This window comes from Entelurus aequoreus, linkage group LG25 (genome assembly GCF_033978785.1).
Source record: "Entelurus aequoreus isolate RoL-2023_Sb linkage group LG25, RoL_Eaeq_v1.1, whole genome shotgun sequence".
Lineage (NCBI taxonomy): Eukaryota > Metazoa > Chordata > Actinopteri > Syngnathiformes > Syngnathidae > Entelurus > Entelurus aequoreus.
Window position 1 is genome coordinate 18,860,364 of NC_084755.1, and position 12,853 is coordinate 18,873,216.

The 12,853-nt window shown below is 42.7% G+C and overlaps 1 protein-coding gene across 2 annotated transcripts in view; it reads right to left on the reverse strand.

The window, feature by feature from the left end:
* The window catches only part of crebbpb (CREB binding protein b), a 77,529-nt gene that overhangs the window by 10,156 nt on the left and 54,520 nt on the right, over positions 1–12,853 (reverse strand). The window contains exons 4-20 of one of the 2 annotated variants that reach the window (XM_062036760.1): positions 11,969–12,112; positions 11,644–11,896; positions 11,311–11,424; positions 10,532–10,783; positions 10,347–10,446; positions 9,857–9,994; positions 9,650–9,767; positions 7,783–7,954; positions 7,643–7,699; positions 7,323–7,444; positions 6,991–7,179; positions 6,544–6,909; positions 6,287–6,466; positions 2,470–2,644; positions 2,273–2,391; positions 1,949–2,188; positions 1,774–1,862 (exon numbers count right to left, since the gene is read on the reverse strand). In XM_062036760.1, coding sequence (XP_061892744.1) covers positions 1,774–1,862; positions 1,949–2,188; positions 2,273–2,391; positions 2,470–2,644; positions 6,287–6,466; positions 6,544–6,909; positions 6,991–7,179; positions 7,323–7,444; positions 7,643–7,699; positions 7,783–7,954; positions 9,650–9,767; positions 9,857–9,994; positions 10,347–10,446; positions 10,532–10,783; positions 11,311–11,424; positions 11,644–11,896; positions 11,969–12,112 — 2,828 coding nt within the window. Of the gene's footprint in view, positions 1–1,773; positions 1,863–1,948; positions 2,189–2,272; positions 2,392–2,469; positions 2,645–6,286; positions 6,467–6,543; positions 6,913–6,990; positions 7,180–7,322; positions 7,445–7,642; positions 7,700–7,782; positions 7,955–9,649; positions 9,768–9,856; positions 9,995–10,346; positions 10,447–10,531; positions 10,784–11,310; positions 11,425–11,643; positions 11,897–11,968; positions 12,113–12,853 lie in introns of both variants that reach the window. The other variant, XM_062036759.1, reaches the window with a different exon arrangement.

A 12,853-nucleotide genomic window follows, 5' to 3' on the forward strand; every position in this document is an offset into this window, starting at 1 on the left:
AACAATGTGACCTCGGACTATGTCAAGGTAACGTGCGGAGTTCCCCAGGGTTCGGTTCTTGGCCCTGCACTCTTTAGTATTTACATGCTGCCGCTGGGTGACATCATACGCAAGTACGGTGTTAGCTTTCACTGTTATGCTGATGACACTCAACTCTACATGCCCCTAAAGCTGACCAACACGCCGGACTGTAGTCAGCTGGAGGCGTGTCTTAATGAAATTAAACAATGGATGTCCGCTAACTTTTTGCAACTCAACGCTAAGAAAACGGAAATGCTGATTATCGGTCCTGCTAGACACCAACATCTATTTAATAATACCACCTTAACATTTGACAACCAAACAATTAAACAAGGAGACTCGGTAAAGAATCTGGGTATTATCTTCGACCCAACTCTCTCGTTTGAGTCACACATTAAGAGTGTTACTAAAACGGCCTTCTTTCATCTCCGTAATATCGCTAAAATTCGTTCCATCTTGTCCACTAGCGACGCTGAGATCATTATTCATGCGTTCGTTACGTCTCGTCTCGATTACTGTAACGTTTTATTTTCGGGCCTCCCTATGTCTAGCATTAAAAGATTACAGTTGGTACAAAATGCGGCTGCTAGACTTTTGACAAAAACAAGAAAGTTTGATCATATTACGCCTATACTGGCTCACTTGCACTGGCTTCCTGTGCACTTAAGATGCGACTTTAAGGTTTTACTACTTACGTATAAAATATTACACGGTTTAGCTCCAGCCTATCTCGCCGATTGTATTGTACCATATGTCCCGACAAGAAATCTGCGTTCAAAGAACTCCGGCTTATTAGTGATTCCCAGAGCCAAAAAAAAGTCTGCGGGCTATAGAGCGTTTTCTATTCGGGCTCCAGTACTCTGGAATGCCCTCCCGGTAACAGTTAGAGATGCTACCTCAGTAGAAGCATTTAAGTCCCATCTTAAAACTCATTTGTATAATCTAGCCTTTAAATAGACCCCCCCCCTTTTTTAGACCAGTTGATCTGCCGTTTCTTTTCTTCTCTCCTCTTCTCCCCTGTCCCTTGCGAGGGGGAGTTGCATAGGTCCGGTGGCCATGGATGAAGTGCTGGCTGTCCAGAGCCGGGACCCCGGGTGGACCACTAGCCTGTGCATCGGTTGGGGACATCTCTGCGCTGCTGACCCGTCTCCGCTCGGGATGGTTTCCTGTTGGCCCCGCTGTGGACTGAACTCCCGCTGATGTGTTGGATCCACTGTGGACTGGACTTTCACAATGTTATGTCAGACCCACTCGACATCCGTTGCTTTCGGTCTCCCCTAGAGGGGGGGGGTTACCCACATATGCGGTCCTCTCCAAGGTTTCTCATAGTCACTCACCGACGTCCCACTGGGGTGAGTTTTTCCTTGCCCGTATGTGGGCTCTGTACCGAGGATGTCGTTGTGGCTTGTACAGCCCTTTGAGACACTTGTGATTTAGGGCTATATAAATAAACATTGATTGATTGATTGATTGATAATTATGACATATTTAGCACAGCGTTGTTGGTACTCAAACTAAATGGGATAAAACTAATTTAGGCAAGTAGCAAACATAAATTGCTCTTGAATACAGTAACATTTTATCCAGCACGGAGGAATCTGGGTGCTTTTCGTACACTTGAAAAAGATGTGAAACTAAAGGCCTGATTCTAATTTAGGACAGAAGTTCTGAATTTTTTGAGAAATGAATGCTGTAGAATGTTTTATCAATAAGTGCGGTATCCTTTGTGTTTGCCCCAATTTTAAGTCCTACCTGTTTTGATAGCTGAAGTAGATGCCATCTCTTGAGATAGTACACAGTTGTTTACCATAGCAACACAACGTCTGGGGGGAGAACTCATACTGTGAAGGCATTAAAAGGTAAAAAGAAAAATGTGAAGCATCATGTATCCATGTCATAAAAAGATAAGTGTGGTGTGTCATCTTACCTTTCTGCTGCAGCAGTAGCCTAGGGACTTCATGACAGGCTCAATCTCTACCTCAAACACCTCTGCCAGTTTGGTGCAGTTTTTGTAAACACGTGATGTTTTGCGGTTGTACAGCCATGCATTGTTGAACATGAGCCACACGTCGTCCACGTATTGCCACGGCTCCTGGTATTGGCCTGTATCCAGTTTGCGCTTGATGGTAGACAGGTCGATGGGATTTTTTACAATGTCAAAGTAGTCCTGAAGAGGCAAGAAATGTACATTTTCATATAAAAAAATTGCCAAATTATGCCTAGCACTGGTTAGTGAAAAGTGTCCACTCACAGGAATGTCTAACACCAGGGGGTCCACAGGTTGTCTGAACGGCAGCGATTCCGGGTCTTGTCTGTAGAGGGCCTCAAGTGTTGGCATTAAGGCTTGTCTTAACTCTTCAGGTCGGAAAACTGTGAATGCAACAATAAACGTAAGTATGCAAACATCAACATCTTTACATTCAACTCAAATGACACCTGGATTCTTACTTTTTTTGCGGCTCTGAGCAGGAGGAGTGGCTGCGCTATTGGCTCCGCTTTCACCCTCTTCTTTGGGTTCAACCTTTATCTCTGGCTTCTTTTCCTCAGTTTCCATTGCTTCCTGCTTTGGCTCGGTTGCATCTTGCTCCTCCTTCTTCACCAATGAGGGTTTGATTTCATCGTCCTGGTTACAGAACAGACTCATTATGGATGAGTTAGGAAAAAGGGGCCTGATCTACTAAGATCCAAATAGCACAGCGTGTGCAAACTATAAAAGTATGTATACTCATTAGTGGGCGTGTTGCAGGTGATCTAAGATTGTGTCGGCAATCGGTAGCAAGTGCAAAAGTGGTAGCAGACCGCCCTTTTTAAATGAGGATTTAGCGTGTACAACCGGCTATGTCCAAAGAAACACTTATTTCCCTCCACATTCATTACACCATATGATCAAACAGTCTAACACATTGGTGCCCAAAATGCCAAAAATATTGGCACCCCTGCTTTTCTGTCAGATAATGCACCACTTCTCCCAGAAAATTGTTGAAATTACAAATGCTTTGGCATTCACATTTTTATTTCTTTTGTTTGCATTGGAACAACAACAAAAAACATCTGACATTATTTTACACATAAATCCAAAAATGGACTGTACAAAATTATTGGCACGCTCAACTTATTATTTGGCAGCACACCCTTTGGAAAAAATACCTGAAATCAATCACTTCCTGTAACCATCAATTAATTTCTTACACCTTGCTACTGGAATTTTGGACCACTCATCTTTTGCAAACTGCTTCAGGTCTCTCAGATTTGAAGGGTGCCTTCTCCCAAATGTGGTTTTTAGATCTCTCCACAGATGTTCTATAGGATTCAGATCTGGACTCATTGATGGCCACTTCAGAACTCTCCAGCGCTTTGTCTTAAGCCATTTTTGTGTGCTTTTTGAAGTATACTTTGGGTCGTTGTCCTGCTGGAAGACCCATGGCCTCTGACAGAGACCCAGATTTCTGACACTGGGCCCTACATTTTGCCCCAAAATTCTTAGGTAGTCCTCAGATTTCATGATGCCATGCACACAATCAAGGCATCTGGTACCAGAAGCAGCAAAGCAACCCCAAAACATCAGTGAACCTTCACCATGTTTGACTGTAGGGATGGTGTTATTTTCTTTGAAGGCCTCATTTTGTTTTCTGTAAACAGTGTGATGATGTGCTTTACCAAAAAGCTCCACTTTAGTCTCATCTGTCCACAGGACGTTCCCCCAGAAAGATTTTGGCTTTCTCAGGTAAGTTTTTGCAAACTCGAGTCTTGCTTTTTTATGTCTATGTGTCAGCACCTGGGTCCTCCTGGGTCTCCTACCATAGCATCCCTTTGTATTGAGATGGCGACGGATAGTGCGAGCTGACACTGTTGTACCCTGTGTGTGCAGGTCAGCTTGAATTGAATATAGGTTCTTTATCCACAATTCTAACAATCCTTCGTTGCAGTCTTTCATCAATTTTTCTCTTCAGTCCACGTCCAGTGAGGTTAGCTACAGTGCCATGGGCTTTAAACTTCTTGATGACATTGCGCACAGTAGACACAGGAACATTTAGATCTCTGGAGATGGACTTGTAGCCTTGAGATTGTCCATGCTTTTCCACAATCTTGGTTCTCAAATCTTCTGAGAGTTCTTTGCTCTTCTTTTTTTTCCTCCATGCTCAGTGTGGTACACACAACACAAAGTTTGAGTCAACTTTTCTCCATTTTAACTGGCTGCAAGTGTGATTTCTATATTGCCAGCACATGTTACTTGCTACAGGTGAGTTTAATTACAAATTAAACATGCATATACAACTATTTCTTAAAATTTTGAAAAGGTGCCAATAATTTAGTCCAGTCCATTTTGGGAGTTCTGTGTAAAATAATATCAGATTTGGCTTTTTTGGGGAGGTGTTTTGTGTTGTTCCAATGCAAACAAAAGAAATAAACAAGTGAATACCAAAGCATTAGTAATTTCAACTATTTTCTGAGAGAATAGGTGCATTATCTGACAGAAATGCAGGGGAGCCAATATGTTTGGCCATGACTGTATATATAATAATATACATATAGATTCAGACAGCCAGCCAGTCAGACAGATAGCCCCCACCCAAATTATTTTAACCCAATGTGGCCCTCAAGTCAAAAAGTTTGGGGAACCCTGGCCTAACCTGTGCCGTTTCATTATGTTGTGGAATATGCAGAACACACCAACTTTTCTTGGCAAATACAGTACTGTAGAAGTGTGATCCATAGGTGCGCTCTGGGTGGCGCCGTTGTTGTGATAGTGAGTCGAAATGAATGCAAAAATGTGTGTTAAAATGTTTGTCTTATTTTATAAGAGATATTAATAGATATACTATATTAAAAAACTAATAGCACACAATGAATCAGTTGAATTATTTTTAATCAGCCCCTTCAGTCACCTAGCAGTTATAAAATTATATTGCTGAGTGGCTGATATGTCTATTATTTTTTATATTTGACAGTCCAAATATGTTGAGATATACCGGTAGGCTCTGTCCATAGTCTGTCTTTGCAGCACGAGCACCTAATTTCTCACAGCCACGTGTGCGTAATTGTGCCAGTTTGCACGCACATTTCAAACGAGCTAAATAAAGATGCAATACAGCGGCCACAGAACAGTTTCAGTCTTAATAAATCACATTGCGAGCGCTAAATGATTATATTTGCATCTTCTCCTCCTAGCGCTGTGTGCATTCTGATAATCAGTATGTAATCTGCATAGTCATGAAGACAAGACAAACTGAATGGATTGTGCTCTCTATTTTGCTCATTTAAGAGACGCAATCCTCTGTGCACGAGCTTAGTAATTCAGCTTTGCATGTTTGCGAATGTTTTATTACATGCAAACTAGAGATGTCCGATAATATCGGACTGCCGATATTATCGGCCGATAAATGCTTTAAAATGTAATATCGTAAATTATCGTTATCGGTTTCAAAAAGTAAAATGTATGACTTTTTAAAACGCCGCTGTACGGAGTGGTACACGGACGTAGGGCGAAGTACAGAGCGGCAATAAACTTTGAAGGCACTGCCTTTGCGTGCCAGCCCAATCACATAATATCTACGGCTTTTCACACATACAAGTGAATGCATCGCATACTTGGTCAACAGCCATACAGGTCACACTAAGGGTGACCGTATAAACAACTTTAACACTGTTACAAATATGCGCCACACTGTGAACCCACACCAAACAAGAATGACAAACACATTTCGGGAGAACATCCGCACCGTAACACAACAGAACAAATACCCAGAACTCCTTGCAACACTAACTCTTCCGGGACACTACAATATACACCCCCCCAACCCTGCCCATCTCAACCTCCTCATGCTCTCTCAGGGAGAGCATGTCCCAAATTCCAAGCTGCTGTTTTGAGGCATGTTAAAAAAATAATGCACTTTGTGACTTCAATAATAAATATGGCAGTGCCATGTTGGCATTTTTTTTTTCCATAACTTGAGTTGATTTATTTTGGAAAACCTTGTTACATTGTTTAATGCATCCAGCGGGGCATCACAACAAAATTAGGCATAACAATGTGTTAATTCCACGACTGTATATATCGGTATCGGTTGATATCGGAATCGGTAATTAAGAGTTGGACAATATCGGAATATCGGATATCGGCAAAAAAGCCATTATCGGACATCTCTAATGCAAACCTTTAGCAGATCAGGCCCTGAGTATTTTGTTATAGTCAAGAAGAGGCAGATGCCAAAAGGCAAGTTTCCTTTTTACAGTTATTAACATAGATAGGCAATGTACTACATACCTCTTGTTTTATATTGATATCCTTGTTTCCAGAATTGCTGTCATCATCTTCGCTTTTTACTTCAGACTTGACCTTGACGTCAGTGGCAGTCATGTCAGGCATGGTTTGCTGAGAGTTAAGTTCGGCCACAGAGGCCGGGGTAGGCACTCTGTTGTCAATGCTAGCAGCAGCCTGTGACATCTTGAGGGTAAAAAAAAGTGCATCATGATTATACACAGAATAATTTAGCCCAGTTGAAATAAACATTTTAAACTCACTGGTGTGCTGGGATGCTGTGCCGGCACTGAGGTGGGCTGCTGTGGTGGGTTGGATGTGTCAGGCTGGGGTTGCAGGGGTGTGAGCGGCTGGGAAGGGTCTGATGTCGTGCTCATGGCAGAGGGTGGACGAGGGAGGCTGCCTGGTATGTGGGATTGATTGGAGGATGGCCCGCCTGTGGACACAGGTGTGGAGGGCTGTGTCTGTACAGGGCCCTGTCCAGGGGGATGGTGTTGCTGCTGCATTTGCAGGCTGGTGGAGGAGTTGGGAGGATTTGTGCTGCCTAAACTTGGCTGGGCTGCAGGGCCACAGGGCAATTGTGAGCTAAGGTTGCCGAGCGCATTTAGAGGGAGGTTGGAATTCTGTGGCTGCTGGAAAAACAAGAGCAAATTGTAAGTAAACCAAAACACAGAAAAACAAATACAATTTAAAATAGCAAAGCATCTCACCGGTGTGCCAGCACCTTGCAGTACCGACTGACCCATGCCGACGTTCACATTCATGGCTCCTCCAGAGGCTGCAGGGAACTGCCCCTGTGGTAAGAACTGACTCTGGTTGGCCGACTGAGGAACCATGCTATTAGCATGATTACCCATCATTCCTTGATTTTGCTGCATCCTTGAAGGGGACATGGCCATCTAGGAAGTGAAAGGCGACATACATAAATATCTCATTTGCATAGCACTATGTTTACTCCAAGACAACCTAACCTGTTTAAGAAAAGCTTATCATTTTTAATTGTTAACATTAATCAAAAAGACAGAGAGGAGATAGAGCTCACCGATGGAACAGAGTTTATGTTTAACTGCTGCGGATGGTTCATGGGTGAGGGAGCCCGCGCCCCCAATGATGTCTGTGACATCTGCGCATTCTGCATCGCCATTGGGTTGTACTGATTGATTCCTGTAGGAATACAAAAATTTGGTTTATTATACTTCACAGTTCTTTTTGAATAGATTTAGGTATTTTGGGGTTTGCACAGGTAATAAACCAGTTTACAATAAAATCTGAATTTCGCCGGATATATTAATTTAATAGTGCATTTACAAACTCCAAAAGAATAGTCAAAAAGAAGACGATTGCTCTAGAGTACACACATACCTTGGGGCATACGGTTCATCATTTGATTTGGCATGTTTGGCATAGGCATAGGTCCATCTGAGGCGGAATAAAATGCTAATTAATCGTTTATTTAACAGCCAAAGTAAAACATCCACCAGCTAGAGATTTTAGCTACTAACTGGGAGGTCGGACAGGCTGTCCTGGGCCCATCGGGTTGGTCTGACTCATCGGCGACTGCTGCGGCCCGGCGTTGCCCACCATGCTTGGCTGTTGGAGCCGCGAGCGCCTCTTCTCCTCAAGTTCCTTCTGGATCTTGTAGATCTTCTCTGCCAGGAAGTGGTAATACTCATCCTTGTCACAGAAAAAAAAAAGGGAAAACATTTTTCACATATGACTGTGTGACAATTTAAATGATCTCCTCTAACGAGGATTGTCAAAAGTATCGATACCAAGTTGATAACAACATGCAAATATGTTAACCATACCAGGTTTTTTCAGTATCGTTAGTAATGAAGACTGTACAACACTTCTTCCTCTGCGATCTACATTAAGTGTTGGCATATGAGCACTGATTTAGTCATCAACAAAAAACAATGTTTCCTATATATTTATTTATGTCAGCCTAGCACAAATGCAGATCTTGTGCTTCCATTTCGCCTTGACTCAAACAAATCATAATGGCTCTGTGGCTGTATGCATCATAACTTGTGTTGTACGCTTCACTAAACACCTGCTTGCTAGAGAAAGACAGCAGCAGAAGGAATCTGTGTTGCCACTTTATCACACCTTAAAAGGGAAACGAGAAAGACTTGAGTGGAGTGTCTTAATGCAACGAAATTTCGTTCTTATCTGTACTGTAAAGTTCAAATTTGAATGATAATAAAAGGAAATCTATGTCTCTAAGTTAAGTCAAGCATTTATTCGTTAATCATATACAAGCGGTCATGAAAGACAAAGTATTTGCAAAGTTTGTAAGTTTAACAGTATAACTAAAACAGTTCTTACTTACTAAACAGTCACATGTGTGATGTGTGTGGGACTGTTTTCATGCATATTTGGACGTGCTAACGTAATGTAATGAAGATAGTAACGTTAGCATTGGCTAATATACTAACACGTTTACGAGTGTCTGTATTAGCATTATTGCATTACAAAGGCATTCTTTTTTTTTATTGTTCCAGTTTGACAAATTCCTCAGTAAATTCACCAAGACGTCACCGTGGAGTTATTGAGTCTGTTTAGCTGATTGGAGAGCTAGCTTTTGCAGCTAGTGGGTCCATGACTACGTCTGTTTTATTTGATCAGTTGCCGTGTTACAGACACAGTTTGGAAACAGTTAAGGTATGTAAATAAACATTTATAAAATATTTCTGTGAAAATTACTCATTTCACTACGTATATATCTGCGGTTTATAGACCAGTGAGGGATCCCCTGCTGGCTCCACTATGCAATGGACTCTCACATTATTAACTGTATCCACTCACATCCATTGCACAGGTCACCCAAAGTGGGTTGAGTTTTTTCTTGCCCTGAGCCGAGGATGTCTTTGTGGCTTGTGCAGCCCTTTGAGACAATTGTGATTAAGAGCTACCGGTATATAAGTAAACTTAGACTGATTGATTGATTGATAATATGAGGCGGGGTTTTAAAGTTAAGCGGGTGCGGTTTATATACAGATGCGCTCTATATTTCAGAAAATACGGTACAAACATTTCTTGACCGACTTAGACCATTTGATATTGAAAAATTTAATTAAATAAACATAATAAATAATAATGAATTCCAATTGAATCAGCAACATTAACTCAGGAGCACAATATGTAAAAACACTTTTTAAAATCCTTAATCCAACAAAACATGAAAAAATTAATTAAACAATTTGTTTCTCTTCATCAAAATGAGGAAGTCAGGATTAATGGCTACAATAAGCAAGTTTTGTAGCGCAAAGCTTCTGAAGCGGATAAAGCATGTGTCACAAGCCTCCACTGTTTGAAAAGTACTAGTTTAACTGTACAAAAGAGAATGAATGGACAGGTTTTATTTACCCTGCTGTTCGCCGACTCATACATGTCACCCTCAACCTTGCGTGCATACGCTACGAGGTTATCCATTCTCCGGTCCTTTAGTGCTGCAGGGTCTGGTGTGGGAAATATGGCTTGTACTCTGGATAATCAGGTAGGGAAAACAAAGAATTTGTCACATACTCATATGGCATAGAAATATATGTCTATGATCTTTTTACTCCAACGTACAGTTTGTGCACTAGGTGGGTGCGCAAGTCCTGAGTGACGTGTTCATGCCAGGATTTCCTAACTCCCGAAGCAGAGAGAGGGGTGGCAGCGGGCAGGTTTCCTATAGCTCCTGCCAATGATCCATCTGGCAACAACTGACTGTATGACAAAAGAAGAAGGGGATAGCTATATTACATATATTCTTTAATTCATTTGCACACATGGTTTCCGTAGATTACTGGAATACATAAGATTTAATTGAATATAGAAAAGAGATATCTGGACAGACTGCATTTAAGTGTTATCATTTGGACTGAAGTTACCAAACTCAGCAGAAAATCCAGAAGGAATGGTCATTCATTTCATCAAAACCATCTTGGACGAGGCAACAGTGTTGTATTAATCGTATACAGTACTACAGTAATTTACATTTATCACAATATGAATCCAAACCCAGAAAACAAACAGGATTTTAAAAAATAATTAACAGGCTAAAACTCTGAATGCTCACTTGTTGAGTGTGGAGGGCAAAGAGTCGCCACTGTGCAAGCCAGTCTGGTCTGAAGAGGGGACACCCATGCCTGCTGCCATCTGGGTGATCTGATTAGTGCCTGATAATCATTTAGAGACAGAAATAATTAACAAAGCTGACAAGAAAAATAATGTATAACTATGTGTTTACTATTTGTTCTGTACCTAGAGGGTTCATATTACGTAGCTGTTGGTGCCCCTGGGGGTTTTGTAGGGAAGGACCCTGGCCCTGGGTCTGGCCCTGAACCTGAGCAGGGGACTGGTTGCCATAGGGGAGACCAAGAGCAGCATAGGCTCTCTGCATGGAGCTGGGGTCTATATGTGTGGCAGCACTGTTGATGGTCGGGGTACTGGGCTGGCCTGCCACCACAGTGTTGATTGCGTTCTGCAGGTTGGCACCAGGGGAACCTAGCATGGCTTTAGGGGTAGAGGAAAAAATAATTAGTGGGTTAAGGAAATATTGAATTAAATCACACAACAAAGCCAGTTTTGATTCTGTGTATTTTTCTGATACAAAACTTTTTTTTCCCCCCAACACAATCTTAAATTCAGCACTTTTTATTTGTCGCGTCTGTGAACACAGCTTCCCGCTGTGTTGCTTGCTGACAGGGAGCATGCTGCCTCTGTGGGGGATTTAAATCCGTCACAGGGTCTTTTGACCTATCAGAAAGTAGCCTGGTCCAGAGTCCCAGCCCCCACAGATAGCAGAGCAACACAGCTCCTCCCCTGGGTGTCCCATTACAGGCCCAGCCTTTCTTGAGGAATCCTCCCTCAGTTCCAGCACTTACAACCTCAGCACTTTACAACCTGCAGGTGGCACCACCTCATATAATAGACCCAACTTGACGCCGACATAGTTTTCCAACCAAAAAAACCAAGCCGCTCTTTAGAGTTAAACAGACCTTTGAGCTCCACATATATAAATTGAAATAAACTGCACTCACGCTGCTGATTTCTCTTGTCACTTGCATTTTTCAATGGTAAGCACACAGGACAGTCGTGCCGTGTGCAGTTCTTCCAATGGGAGATGATCTGTCTGGATGACGCACAGTGGGCCACTGTGGGAGAAGAAATAAAAAGGAGGCATAAGCATACAATTAGGTGAATGACTGAAATGTGTGTTGATTCAGTGAGGACAGACTTCAGCAATCTTATGGTGATGACGAGAGGTAAACCAAGATCCTTATGCCAAACAGATGTGTGCAACATGTAAACGTCTACATGTAAAACCATCAGCAAAGAACACAAACAAACGGCCGTACACTAAACAAACTCACCCTGGCAGGACTTGCCAGCCTGGCAGTGGGTCATGTGGTTGAGGACGTTCTTCATGGTGCGGCAGTGGGGTAGAGTGCAGGCCCTCACTTCGCCGTTGGCCTGCTCCCGCCGCTGGCACTTATGTGCATGGAGCAGCAGGACCAGCTGCTGCTGAATGAGTTTGCGCTTCTCAGGATCGGCCGTCGGACCGGTGGATACACTGCCGGCCACGGGGACCATGCCCACAGACGCTACCTGCTGCTGCATCTGAGACTGCAACATAGTGACGTTGCGGTCATTTGTCATCGATGCCAAAATACATTTCCAGATCTTGGTGACACTCACCATGTTTGAAACACTCCCACCTCCTTTTACTTCAGATGGGAATTGAGGCAGATTGTTGGAAAGGGCCGACTTGTTCTGGAGTTGTTGGGCGCTGACCCCTGTTGGACCATACTGCTGTCCAAACGGAGCCCCTGACATACCCATCTAGTACAGAAAGATGGAACAAAGGCAGGTCAGAACCTTTGTGTATCTTGCAAGATACCATCAGTTAATTACTGAGATGTATGAATGTTCTGATTTTGGACATTTTCAGTTATGTCCTCGTGTGATGTTCTGGTATAAAAAAGGTAATGTTTTGATTGCAGTTCACTGGTTGTAGGATGTACCAATATAAACATTTCATATCGCTATCCTTGTAACCAAAACTATCACGATTATCATCATTTACTGGCTCACTTGCACTGGCTTCCTGTGCACTTAAGATGCGACTTTAAGGTTTTACTACTTACATATAAAATACTACACGGTCAAGCTCCTGCCTATCTTGCCGATTGTATTGTACCATATGTCCCGGCAAGAAATCTGCGTTCAAAGAACTCCGGCTTATTAGTGATTCCCAGAGCCCAAAAAAAGTCTGCGGGCTATAGAGCGTTTTCTATTCGGGCTCCAATACTATGGAATGCCCTCCCGGTAAAAGTTAGAGATGCTACCTCAGTAGAAGCATTTAAGTCTCATCTTAAAACTCATTTGTATACTCTAGCCTTTAAATAGACTCCCTTTTTAGACCAGTTGATCTGCCGTTTCTTTTCTTTTCTTTTCTACTCTGCTCCCAACCCGGGGTGGACCGCTAGCCTGTGCATTGGATGGGGACATCTCTACGCTGCTGACCCGTCTCCGCTCGGGATGCTGGCCCCACTATGGACTGGACTTTCGCTGATGTGTTGG